This window comes from Alnus glutinosa, chromosome 1, assembly GCF_958979055.1.
Source record: "Alnus glutinosa chromosome 1, dhAlnGlut1.1, whole genome shotgun sequence".
NCBI classification, from domain to species: Eukaryota; Viridiplantae; Streptophyta; class Magnoliopsida; order Fagales; family Betulaceae; genus Alnus; species Alnus glutinosa.
Window position 1 is genome coordinate 41,189,143 of NC_084886.1, and position 12,556 is coordinate 41,201,698.

Genomic DNA, 12,556 nt, shown 5'->3' on the forward strand with positions numbered 1-12,556 from the left:
ATTTTTTTCTGTTTTCCATGGACATTTTTTTTCTTTCACCAAGATGTTTGAAAGGACCGGAAAGATGAAGGCAACCATATTGCAGGAAGCCACAATTTCCGTGTAAAAGGTTGGACATGAATGAAAGGAAAATTGCCGTTCTACAAAGAAATTGAGAAGAATTTGCCTAGATGGCCCTTTTATTAAAACTAATAACAAAGCCATGTGATAAGGCAAACAAAAGGTTTTGTTTTGTTCGCATAAATGCCACACTTGGTCATCACTCATCACCCTGCATAAACTAAACAAAAGATTGTACACAAGATGCATGCTCCTGGGAAATGAGAACCTCTCCAAAGACTTCACTGTGAAGGAGCAGAATTTCCAGGAGCAAACTTAATGGAAACACTGTTAACACAGTGGCGTTCATCTGTAGGAGTTTTGAACCCCTCCCCCTTGAAAACATGACCCAAGTGCCCACCACAAGCTGTGCATGTAATTTCAGTTCTCCTCCCATCTGGGTCCGGCTACAAAATTGTTCTATGAATGATCAATTTCCACTGAAAAAAATGTAGCATAGCAAAAACAACAACAATCATTGAGGAATAGACTCACAGTGCGAGTTATGGCTCCAGGGAAACCCTCAAAGAAAGCAGGCCAACCACAACCAGAGTTAAATTTGGTTGTGGATTTATAAAGTGGTGTTCCACAACCAGCACAGTTGTAAATCCCTTCTTCAAAAAGCTTGTCATACTCCCCGGTGCCTTTTGGCCTGTAAATTATTAAATGTTAGCATAGCAACAGCCCAAAATCATCTAAAACTACAAGATTATTGGGTAATTTGGTGTGTTAGTACAGCAAAAGGACAAACTCATCTAAAACTACATGACTCAAAGGCAATGTGAGGAGAGGTATGATACGTTTACAACTTATATACAACTCCAACAACTTTTTTTAAAATCAATCATTAGATACGTAGGACCTACATGTAGGAAAACAGATCTAATGATTAGTTTGAAAAAAGTTGATGGAATTGTATAGGAGTTGTACAACAATCATTTCTCATGTGAAGGTGTATAGTACTAAAGGAACCAGGTCTAAATTCGCAATATGTTTATTAAGTCAGCCTTGTCTCAGAACAATTATTAAATGCTCAAGTGAATCAGAACCAAGAACCTAGCCCCTGGTCGAGCACATGGTCACATTGGCTCAATCAAAGTATCACATGCAAGATCGAGGGCTGCGACCTTGGATAACAGATTAAAACAAAGCACAAATTAGTCAAAGAATAAAGACTGATTGACCAAGAAACAAAGATTGACTAAGGAGTAATAGCAACCATAGGGAAGAAAAATTCCTCTTTTTTTCCTTTTTTTGTAAACATTCCGAATCAGAAAAAAAAAAAAAAAAAAAAAAAAAAAAAAAAAAAGTGAAGAAGAAGAAGATGAAGAAAAAATAAAGAAAGAAAGGTAAAGTAACTCTTCAATGCCACAACAATTCATGTTGTGGCTCACACCCATATGCCCATCATATGCAAAACAAACTTACAACTCAATACTTACAACAACAACAACAAAACTTACAACTCAATAAAACCAAGGACCATTAGATCTACAAAGAAACAAGAAGAAAAGTCTCTCTGAAGTTTGACCAAGAAAAAAAAGAAGAAAAGATTAACAGAAAACAAGGAATAAAGAAACATTGACAAAAAAAAAAAAAAAAAACAGGTTGATCAAGGAGAAATAGCAACCATATGGATCTAACAGTTCCAATTGCATTTTGAACATTCTGCATCAGAAACAAAAGGGTAAATTAATTCTTCAAAGCCACATCAATTCATGTTGCAGCTCAAACCCATATGTTTATCATCATCAGCAAACAACAAGCACACTTAGAATGAGAAGATTGTTGCAGACTTAAGGGTGCGTTTCACCCCAGGATTTCACAAGCCAAAGTGTGTCTGAAAAAAATGGCAGTTTGAAAACAAGAAAAAATCGACATTTAAAAACCACATAAAAGAGGGGTTTCGTTTTTAAAAACACACAATTTTAAAGGCCGAACTGCCATTTTGCCGATGCTTCATTATGTTTTCATTAACTACATTTTGAAATCGTTATTTTTTCAAACCGCACCTTTTGAAACTGCAGAACCAAATAGACACTAAATCTACAAAGAATCTAAGAACCCTTAAATCTACAAAGAAATAAGGACCCTTTAAATCTACAACCAGAGAGAGAGCTCCCTCTAAAAAATTGGCAAAAAACAAAAAATAAAGAAAGATTGAGAGGAAAAAAAAAAAGAGGTTGACAAAGGACTGAAGGAGCAATAAGAACCATTCTGAACCAATAGTTCTGAATGCTATATTTTGAATATTCTGCATCAGAAACAAAAGTATAAATTAATTCTTCAAAGCCACAGCAATTCATGTTGTGGCTCACAACCATATGCCCATCATATGAGAAGACTTACAAACTTACAACTCATAAAACTAAAGACCCTTAGATCTACAAAGAAACAAAGAGAAAATTATATTTGAAGTTTGACCAAAAAAAAAAGGTTAATTAAGGAGAAAAAGCAACCATTTGGATTTCCAATTGCTATATTTGGAACATTCTGCATCAGAAACAAAAGGGTAAATAAATTCTTCAAAGCCACAACAATTCATGTTGCAGCTCACACCCATATGTTTATCATCATCAGCAAACAAGAACATTTAATATGAGATGATTGTTGCAGACTTACAGATGCGTTTGACCTGCAATTTCGTAAGCCAAAGCGCGATTGAAAAAAATGACGGTTTGAAAACGTGAAAAAATCAACGTTTTAAAACAAAAGGCAAGGTGGTTGTGTTTTTAAAAACGCATGATTTTAGAGGTCAACCCGTGATTTACGCGTTTTCATTAATTGCATTTTGAAATCGTTATTTTATCAAACCACACGTTTTGAAATTGCTAACTAAATGGACACGAAATCTACAAAGAATCTAACCCTTAAATCTAAATAGAAATAGGGGGAGAGAGAGAGAGAGAGAGAGAGAGAGAGAGAGAGAGAGAGAGAGAGAGAGAGAGAGAGAGAGAGAGAGAGAGAGAGAGAGAGAGAGAGAGAGAGAGAGAGAGAGAGAGAGAGAGAGAGAGAGAGAGAGAGAGAGAGAGAGATTGATAAAAAACAAGAAACAAAGAAAATTTGAAAAAAAAAAAAAAAAAAAGGTTGACAAAAAGCAATAAAAACCATTTGGAACCATTAGTTCTGAATGCTATATTTTGAACATTCTGCATCAGAAACAAAAGGATAAATTAATTCTTCAAAGCCAAAACAATTCAGGTTGTGGCTCACAACCATATGCCCATCATATGAGAAGACTTTTGCAAACTTACAACTCAATAAGACTAAGCACCCTTAGATCACAAAGAAAAGAGGAGAAAATTCTATTTGAAATTTAACACAAAAAAAAAAAAAGTCTATTAAGAAGAAATAGAAACCATTCGGATCTAAAAGTTCCAATTGCTATATTCTGAACATTCTGCATCAGAAACAAAAGGGTAAATAAATTCTTCAAAGCCACAACAATTCATCTTGCAGCTCACACCTGTATGTTTATCATCATCAGCAAACAACAAGTACATTTAGTATGAGAAGATTGTTGCGGACTTAAGGGTGCATTTCACCCCACAATTTCGCAAGACAAAGCCCGTTTGAAAGAAAAAAAATGGCGGAACCAAAGACAAAGGAATTGGACCAAACCACAATTTTACAAAACGCTTAACTGTGTTTTCATTAATTGCATTTTGAAATCCTTATTTTTTAAGACCGCGGGTTTTGAAACAACTAAACGAAATGGACACTAAGAGTCCATTTGGGATTTGATTTCAAAAATTACTATTTGAAAGTGCGATTTTTAAAACCAAGGACCCTTAGATCTACAAAGAAACGAGGAAAAAAATCTCTATGAAATTTGACAAGAAAAGAAGATTAACAGAAAACAAAAAGACAGATTGACAAAAAAAAAAAAAGTTGATTATTAAGGAGAAATAGTAACCATTCGGATCTAATAGTTCCAATTGCCATATTTTAAACATTCTGCATCAGAAACAAAAGGGTAAATTAATTCTTCAAAGCCACAACAATTCATGTTGCAGCTCACACCCATATGTTTATCATCATCAGCAAACAAGTAAATTTAGTATGAGAAGACTACTGCAGACTTAGGGATGCTTAGACCCCGCGATTTCGTAAGCCAAAGCGCGTTTGAAAATAAATGGCGGCTTGAAAACATGAAAAATCCACGTTTTCAAACCATAGGCAAGGGGGTTGTGTTTTTAAAAACGCACGATTTTAAAGGTCGAACCATGATTTTACCAAACACTTAATTGTGTTTTTAAAAGTTACGTTCTCATTAACTGCATCTTGAAATCATTATTTTTTCAAACCGTACATTTGAAACCGCTAAACAAAATGGACACTATATCTACAAAGAATCTAAGAACCCTTAAATCTACAAAGAAATAAGGACCCCAAAATCTACTAAAAAAAGAAAAAAGAAAAAAGAAAAGAAGAAGAAAAAAGGAGAGAGAGAGAGAGAAAGGAGAGAGAGAGAGAGAGAGAGAGAGAGAACTCTCTAAAAAAAACTGAAAAAAAAAAAAACAAGAAATAAAGAAAGATTGACAATAAAAATTAAAAAATTAAAAAATAATAATAAATAAAATAAATAAATAAATAAATAAAAAAGAAGAAGAAGAAGAAGAGAAAGGTTGACTAAGGAGCAATAGAAACCATTCGGAACCATTAGTTCTGAATGCTATATTTTGAACATTCTACATCAGAAATAAAAGGATAAATTAATTCATCAAAGCCACAATAATTCATGTTGTGGCTCACAACCATATGCCCATCATATGAGAAGACTTTTGCAAACTTATAACTCAATTAAACTAAGGACCCTTAGATCTACAAAGAAATGAGGAGAAAATTCTATCTAAGTTTGACAAAAAAAAAAAAAAAATTAACAGAAAACTAGGAATAAAGAATCAAAGATAGATTGAAAAAATAAATAAATAAAGGTTGATTAAGGAGAAATAGCAACTATTCGGATCTAATAGTTCCAATTGCTATATTTTGAACATTCTGCATCAGAAACAAAAGGGTAAACTAATTCTTCAAAGCCACAACAATTCATGTTGCAGCTCACACCCATACGTTTATCATCAGCAGCAAACAACAAGAAGTACATTTAGTATGAGAAGATTGTTGCAAACTTAAGGGTGCATTAGACCTCGTGATTTTGGAAGACAAAGCCTGTTTGGAGGAAGAAAAAAGAAGAAGAAGAAGACGGTTTGAAAACGTGAAAAAAGGCAAAGGCAAAGGGATTGGGCCAAACCGCGTTTTACAAAACGCTTAACTGTGTTTTCATTAATTACATTTTGAAATCCTCAATTTTTTTTTCAAACCGCGCATTTTGAAACCGCTAAACGAAATGGACACTAAGAGTCCATTTGGGACTTGATTTCAAAACATGCGATTTCAAGACTCGATTTTTAAAACTTAGGACCCTTAGATCTACAAAGAAACGAGGAAAAAAGTTTCTATGAAGTTTGACAAAAAGAAAAAAAAAAAAAAAAAAGAAAGAAGATCAACAGAAAACAAGGAATAAAGACAGATTGACAAAAAATAATAATAATAATAATAATTAAGGAGAAATAGCAACCATTCGGATCTAATAGTTCCAATTGCCATATTTTGAACATTATGCATCAGAAACAAAAGGGTAAATTAATTCTTCAAAGCCACAACAATTCATGTTGTAGCTCACACCCATATGTTTATCATCATCAGCAAACAAGTAAATTTAGTATGAGAAGACTGTTGCGGACTTAAGGATGCGTTAGACCCCGTGATTTCATAAGCCAAAGGGCGTTTGAAAAAAATCGTGGTTTGAAAACAAGAAAAAAAAAGTCTACGTTTCCAAACCACAAGCAAGGGGATTGGGCCAAACCGCAATTCTACCAAACGCTTAACTGCATTTTCATTAATTGCATTTTGAAATCTTTATTTTTCAAACCGCACGTTTTGAAATTGCTAAACCAAATGGACACTACGAGTTGGTTGGGATTGCGATTTGAAAAACGCGATTTTTAAAAATGACGTTAAGCATTTGGTAAAATCGTAGTTTAGTATTTAAAATCATGCTCTTTTTAAAAACCCACTCTGTTAATTGGAATTTGAAAATGCATATTTTTCTCCGTTTTCAAATCTTAATTTTTTTTTAAAATGTACTCCTAAACAATACATTTTTTGCAATTTGATTTAAATCGCACTTTTTATATGTAAAATCACATTGCCAAACGCACTCTAAATCTACAAATAATCTAAGGACCTTTGGATCTACCAAAAAAAAAAGGTTGACAAAGGAGCAATAGCAACCATTCGGAACCAATAGTTCTGAAAGCTATATTTTGAACATTCTACATCAGAAACAAAAGGATAAATTAATTCTTCAAAGCCACAACAATTCATGTTGTGGCTCACAACCATATGCCCATCATATGAGAAGACTTCTGAAAAACTCAATAAAATTAAGGACCCTTAGATCTACAAAGAAACGAGGAGAAAAGTCTCTCTGAAGTTCGACAAAAAAAGAAGATTTACTTGAAACAAGGAATAAAGACAAATTTTTTTTTTAAAAAAAAAAAAAACGATTGAGGAGAAATAGCAACCATTCGGATCTAATAGTTCCAATTCCTACATTTTGAACATTTTGCATCAGAAACAAAAGGGTAAATTAATTCTTCAAAGCCACAACAATTCATATTGTGGCTCACACCCATATGTTTATCATCAGCAGCAGGCAAAAAGTACATTTAATTTAGTATGAGAAGCTTGTTGCGGACTTAAGGGTGTGTTTAACCCCACGATTTCGCAAGCCAAAGTGCTTTTGAAAAGAAAAAAATCACGTTTTTAAACCACAGGTAAGTGGGTTGAGTTTTAAGAACACGCAATTTTAATGGCCGAACCACGCTTAATTGCGTTTTGAAATCATTATTTTTTTCAAACTGAACTTTTTGAAACCGATCACACACCCAAAATGCCAAATACCTATCAAAGTAGACCTCTATTTGATGAAATTAAAACATGAAAAAAAATAGAGTGGAAATTACTCTGTCTCTTTCTGGCGAAGAATCCGAAACTGCTCGGGAGAGAGAATAGCCCTCCAATCCTCCTCTGATTTCTGAACCGAACCTGGTGCAGCCATTCCCACGACTCTGCTTCTATCAACAGTCTATCACAGATTCACAGTCACAAATAAGACTACAAATGAATCAAACTAGCCCGTCTGGAGACGGATTCAAGGAAAGTAATATTTTCCTGGGAAAGTGAATCTGGATGGAAAATTGGGACGTGGGGGTTGCGGCGTGGAGTAGGTCAGAGGAAGACGTAACGAGTTTGGGCCCGAACCGAAAAAATAAATAAATAAAGAATAGTTTGGGCCCATCCAGTTCGAATAAGACTTGAAGATTGAATTGTGGAAGACCTGAACATCGACGTGGCCCAATTTAACTTTGTATTTCCTATGGGACCTTACCTTTTTCAAACAAAAAAACAATTTCTGGCCCAATTTAAATTTGTACTTTCTATGGGACTATAACCTTTTTTTTTCCTGGCCCATTTTATATTTGTATTTCATATGGGACTATAAAGTATAAACCTTTTTTTTTTATTTTCTTTTCTGAACGAAAAAAGAAAAAGACATCCTTTAGCATGTGAAATAAGTATTCTATTAGAAAAATGAATAGTTATTACTTTTAATATAAAATGGTGGAATGAAAAAGTTATTCATATTCCTTAATTTGGTAACAACACATATGCTCTAATTGAAATTTATATTCTGTTTATTTCGGCGTAAAATGGTTTTCAGGAAAATGATTTCGGTATTTGGTAAGGGAGAAAATAATAGTCAACCGGAAAATGATTTTCGTTTGACCAAAAATGCTTAGTAAATTTCGAAAAATGATTTATGCTTTTTAAAAGTGTAAATTATTTTTTATAGATGGCAAACGCAATAAACTCTCTTTTAAACGACACAGCCGGCCTTTACATTCAAGCAATTGACTATCGCCGGAATCCGGCGACATCCGACTATCATCACTGGATTTCAGCGGCAATGTACCAGATTCCGACCAAACTGGCAGATATCTGGTCAGAACGGTCGAATCCCCGACCATCTAGTCGGGATCCTAGACGGATCCGACTATTCTGGCCGAATCTCGGGAATCTGGCTATTTTGGCCAGATTCCAACATGGGAGGATCCCGGCCAAACTGGCCGAGATCTGGCTAGGACAACCGGGATTCGGCCAAAATTGCCAGATCTCGGCCACTTTTACTGGAATCCGTATGCACCAAATATATATATATTTATTAATATTTTTTAAATTGTGAATAAAATTTAATTTTTTTAAATTAATATGATTGAATAAAAATATAAAAAATATTTATAACTTTTCGTACGCGCCAAACACCGAAAAATGATTTCAGCGGAAAATATTTTTCTGAAAAATGACTTTCCTAAGGGATCTCGGGGGGTGGTTGCAACGACGCTTGGGGGTGGTAGCAACCACCCTTAAATGAACTGGGGTTGGTCGCACTACCCCCGGCTTATAATGTGGCTAGCCGACCAGCCATTTGGATGGTTAGCCAGCCATAGTATTCACGTGTAGTGGGTTTTTAAAAACAAAATTGAGAGAAAATAAAAAATAATATTTTTTGTGGAAAAACTAGACTATTCCTTTAGAAATATCTATTTTTCTCATTTTTTTAGATGAATATGTATTCATCTTTGTAGGGGAATAACCATTCCTATGAATATACATCTACCAAATGAAAGAATGATGGTCTATTTCTGGAACCAAACGAAGCTTGTTGGGAATAATTCCACTCAGACCAACCCATCTAAAGAATAATGGGCATTCGGGTCAATACTGGCCCAAGGAGAATAGGTGGACTTAAAGTCAAGACAGCATGACTCCCGGGTAGTCCTATCCCAGAAGATAGACACCAATAAACTAATTCCTAAGAATATGTGACAAAAGGTACATTCTGGATTGAGTCCTGGGAATGTAGACATTCCAAGACTGAAAGTAAACTCAACTAGCCAAGACCCGAGACAAGCATGTCTTGGGAACTCAGGTATCAGCAGCTAGCCAGCTAAAGCTGTAAGCGAGTAGAGTTACTCGTGAGCATACTCGGACTCGGCTAGACATAGCTCGACTCGGGTTCAGTTCATTCATTAAGTGAACAAAGCTTGAACATTTTTTTTAACTCGTTTAATAAACAAGCTGAACATGCCAAAACTTGGCACGACTCGGGATATGATCGTGAACAAAGCTTGTAGAAATTCGACTCGGCTCAATGGGCTCGTTCATATATATATAATTAATTAATAAGTAGAGTTAGATTTAAGTAGTAAATTTAATAGCATTAGTATGGTAAATAATTAATTTGAAGGATTAAGTTGTAGTGATATAAAATAAGATGGGGCAAAATTGCAATTTAAAAAGGATTGAGGCAAATAATAAAATAAGACCAAGGCTTGGTCTTCTATGGATTGTTTTGGGGAGATATTTTCTCCCCTTAACCTCACGCCTCTCCCACTTACCTTTTCTCTCTCTTTTCTTTTTTCCTTTTCTTTCTTTCTTCTTCTTATCTCCCTCTCCGTTTTCCTGTTCTCGGAGAGAGAGAGATGATCTGTGAGAGAGAGACGCAGAAATTAGAAGAAGAAGAGAAGAAGAAGATGGGTTTTCGGCCATTGGTTTTCAACAGAGATCAAGAAAGAAGAAGCCGGAATTGGCTAAAGCCCTCTTGTCTCAATGGCTGATCTATATAAGTGGTTCACACCCTATTCCGTTTTTGTCTTTTTTCTTTTACAAGGGCAATATTTTCTTACTGATGTTCGTTGTTGCAGATTTGATACTTTTATTTTTAATTTAATAGTTTTTTTGTGAAAAACACTTCATTTTTTTTTTGTCATTTCATCGACGATTTTGTGTTTCCTTAATTTATTTTTCCCTCTCTATTGCAATATTGCTCTCTGTTTGGGGTTTCAGAAACAAAGGAAAAAAAAAAAAAGAAAAAAAAAAGAAAAAGAGAGCTCGAGCTCGTTCATTTCAGAAATTGGTAACGAGTTCGAGTCAAATTCGAACCTCATAAATCCTTAATGAGCAGAGCCCGAACATAAATCCTAAAAATTCTCGAGCTCTCGAGCCGAGTTCGAACACACTAAAAAATAGCCGAGCAGGTCCAAAAAAGTTCGAACTCGGCTCGGCTCAGTTCATTTACAGCCCTGTCAACAGCACCCCAGGAAATTTGGATTAGAAGTCACGATCCGTGTCCAATCAGGACTCTTCGAAGAATCCGGTCAACAGTCCTACTCCAAGTTGAATTGGAATAGGACTCCCGGTCCAACCCCAATTCCTGAGAATTCGGGATTAGAGTCATACTACAAGACGAATTAGGAAATAATCACACTCCATGTTTAGTAAGGAATCTAAGTCCAAATTAGACTCTGATAAGCACTCATAGAAACAAGTAGGAGTAGGAATCCTAATTCAGGTTGAATTCCATCTCTTTACCTATAAATAAGCTCATATTCCAAGTATAAACTGAGACTGATTATTTTATGCATTGCGCATACTTTTCTCTTAGAACCTAATTTAGGCATCGGAGTGAGACCCCCGAAAAGGTCTCTTAATTTTAGTTGTTTTACAGTATTCTTAGTTGTTTTGTAGTATTCTTGGGAACGAAGAACATGCAGTTTACACTGTACCAAAAATTGCCCTAACAAAGCTTAAATTAAAATCTATAGGTAATAATAATCAAATGTTCGGAGTTTATAAGCACGTTAACACAATACAATGTTATGGTTAGATGTGCATACACAAATTATCTATTAAAAAAAAAAAATCCAATGGAGAGTTCTTATATGTGCCTGAGTGCAAGTAAGCTATTTCATATATATATATATATATATATATATAATATGGGAATCACTAAAAGCAATGCGTAACATTAAGACAAGTGGTGTCTTAAAATGCTTCCAAGTGTCCATTTTAAGTTAAACGGTGGGTTTAAGTTTCTCTTAAGTTAAACAGTGTGATCAATTATTTTTTCCTACATAAACAACTTAAATTTATCAAAGCAAAGGCTATAACATATCATTTATAAAATCACTCTCTGTACAACGGCAGTTTCATCTCCAAAAACTGTTTTCTGCCCCTTGGCATCTTCGCATCTGATCTACCAAAAGGTACTCTATCTCTCTCCGAATGACAACATTTTAATGTCATTATGTCTAATAGAATTTTCACCTTGAAATAGAATATTTGCTTTTTGTATTGTTTGAAGTCTAATGTAATAAAACTTAAAATGTTACATGTCTTTTGCATTATTTGAATTCTGTTATTAAAAGGTTTGAAGTATGACCCAATGAAGAAAAAAAATTAACAAAAAAAAAAAATAGGTAGTATGAAGAAGAAGAACCAAAGTGTTATGAATTCGCTAAAAATTTTGCTTCAATAACAAAAATAAAAACAAAACATTATTTGCAAGAACACAACAAAACACAAATTAAAAAAAATATATACCTATGATCCCCACAATCTGCAAACAAAGAGGACAACGATAAATGATTCTCACTTGCTTAGCAAAACCGATGGACCATGAGAGGAGAAATAGGAGGGACATCTCTCTGCTTTTGAGATACAGCCATTACTCTCTCCGTATCACTCTCTCTCTCTCTCTCTCTCTCTCTCTCTCTCTCTCTCTCTCCCCTTCCCGTCTTCAGATCTTCTTTTCCTTTCTCTTCCTATTCTTTCTCTCACACGTTCTATTTTTATCTTTGTTTTTGCTTTTGTATTTTTTTTTATTTATTTAGTTTGACTTCCTGTTAAAAGAATAATCTAGATGATCTATAAAAGAGGCCATTAAAGAGTCCATTAAGTTTGGGGTGTTAATTCAAAAGGATTAAGATGATAAGTAAAATTTTCCATAAAATATCAACGTGGGACCGACCTTTCTAGAATGTGAAATGCTTTAATTTTGGGTTACTCCTGTTAAGTAATAAATAATATTATGCTTTCCATGACTATGTTTTGTTGTACTCTTATGTGGGTAAAGGTAATATTGGGGAATGCAAAAGTTAAAACTGTGGGAAGATGAATATATCACATATATAGTAAAAATATCTTATCTTTAAGACCTTTTCTAGATTATTCTTCTACTTGAACATGCTATTGGTATAAATGTCGTCATATTTTTAAATTTTTGCTTAACTGCTATTTCTTCCTTCTCTTGTACTTAATTTTTGGTCAAATCACCATATAATGTATAATGACTTTTGAATTAATGTTTAAAAGTACTAAATATAGGTAATCTCTCAAATTCTCTCACAAAATAGTTTGCAAGATACGTTAAGCTCATCCTATTATCTTTCTTCAAATTCAAGTAAGTCCATCAATTTGTTTTGTAGCATTACTTTGACTTACTTTGTAAATAAATTACAATACACACGGATGTATGTTCCCAATATAT

General features: G+C 34.2%; 1 protein-coding gene across 1 annotated transcript; it reads right to left on the reverse strand.

The window, feature by feature from the left end:
- Window positions 1-151: 151 nt before the first annotated feature.
- LOC133881674 (peptide methionine sulfoxide reductase B5-like) lies at window positions 152-7,384 on the reverse strand. The gene is made up of 3 exons (XM_062320671.1): window positions 7,131-7,384; window positions 595-751; window positions 152-506 (listed from the first exon to the last, which is right to left on the reverse strand). Exons 1-3 carry the CDS (start codon window positions 7,223-7,225, stop codon window positions 342-344), a joined length of 417 nt encoding a protein of 138 aa, XP_062176655.1. The 5' UTR covers window positions 7,226-7,384; the 3' UTR covers window positions 152-341.
- Between the last annotated feature and the right edge of the window lie 5,172 nt (window positions 7,385-12,556).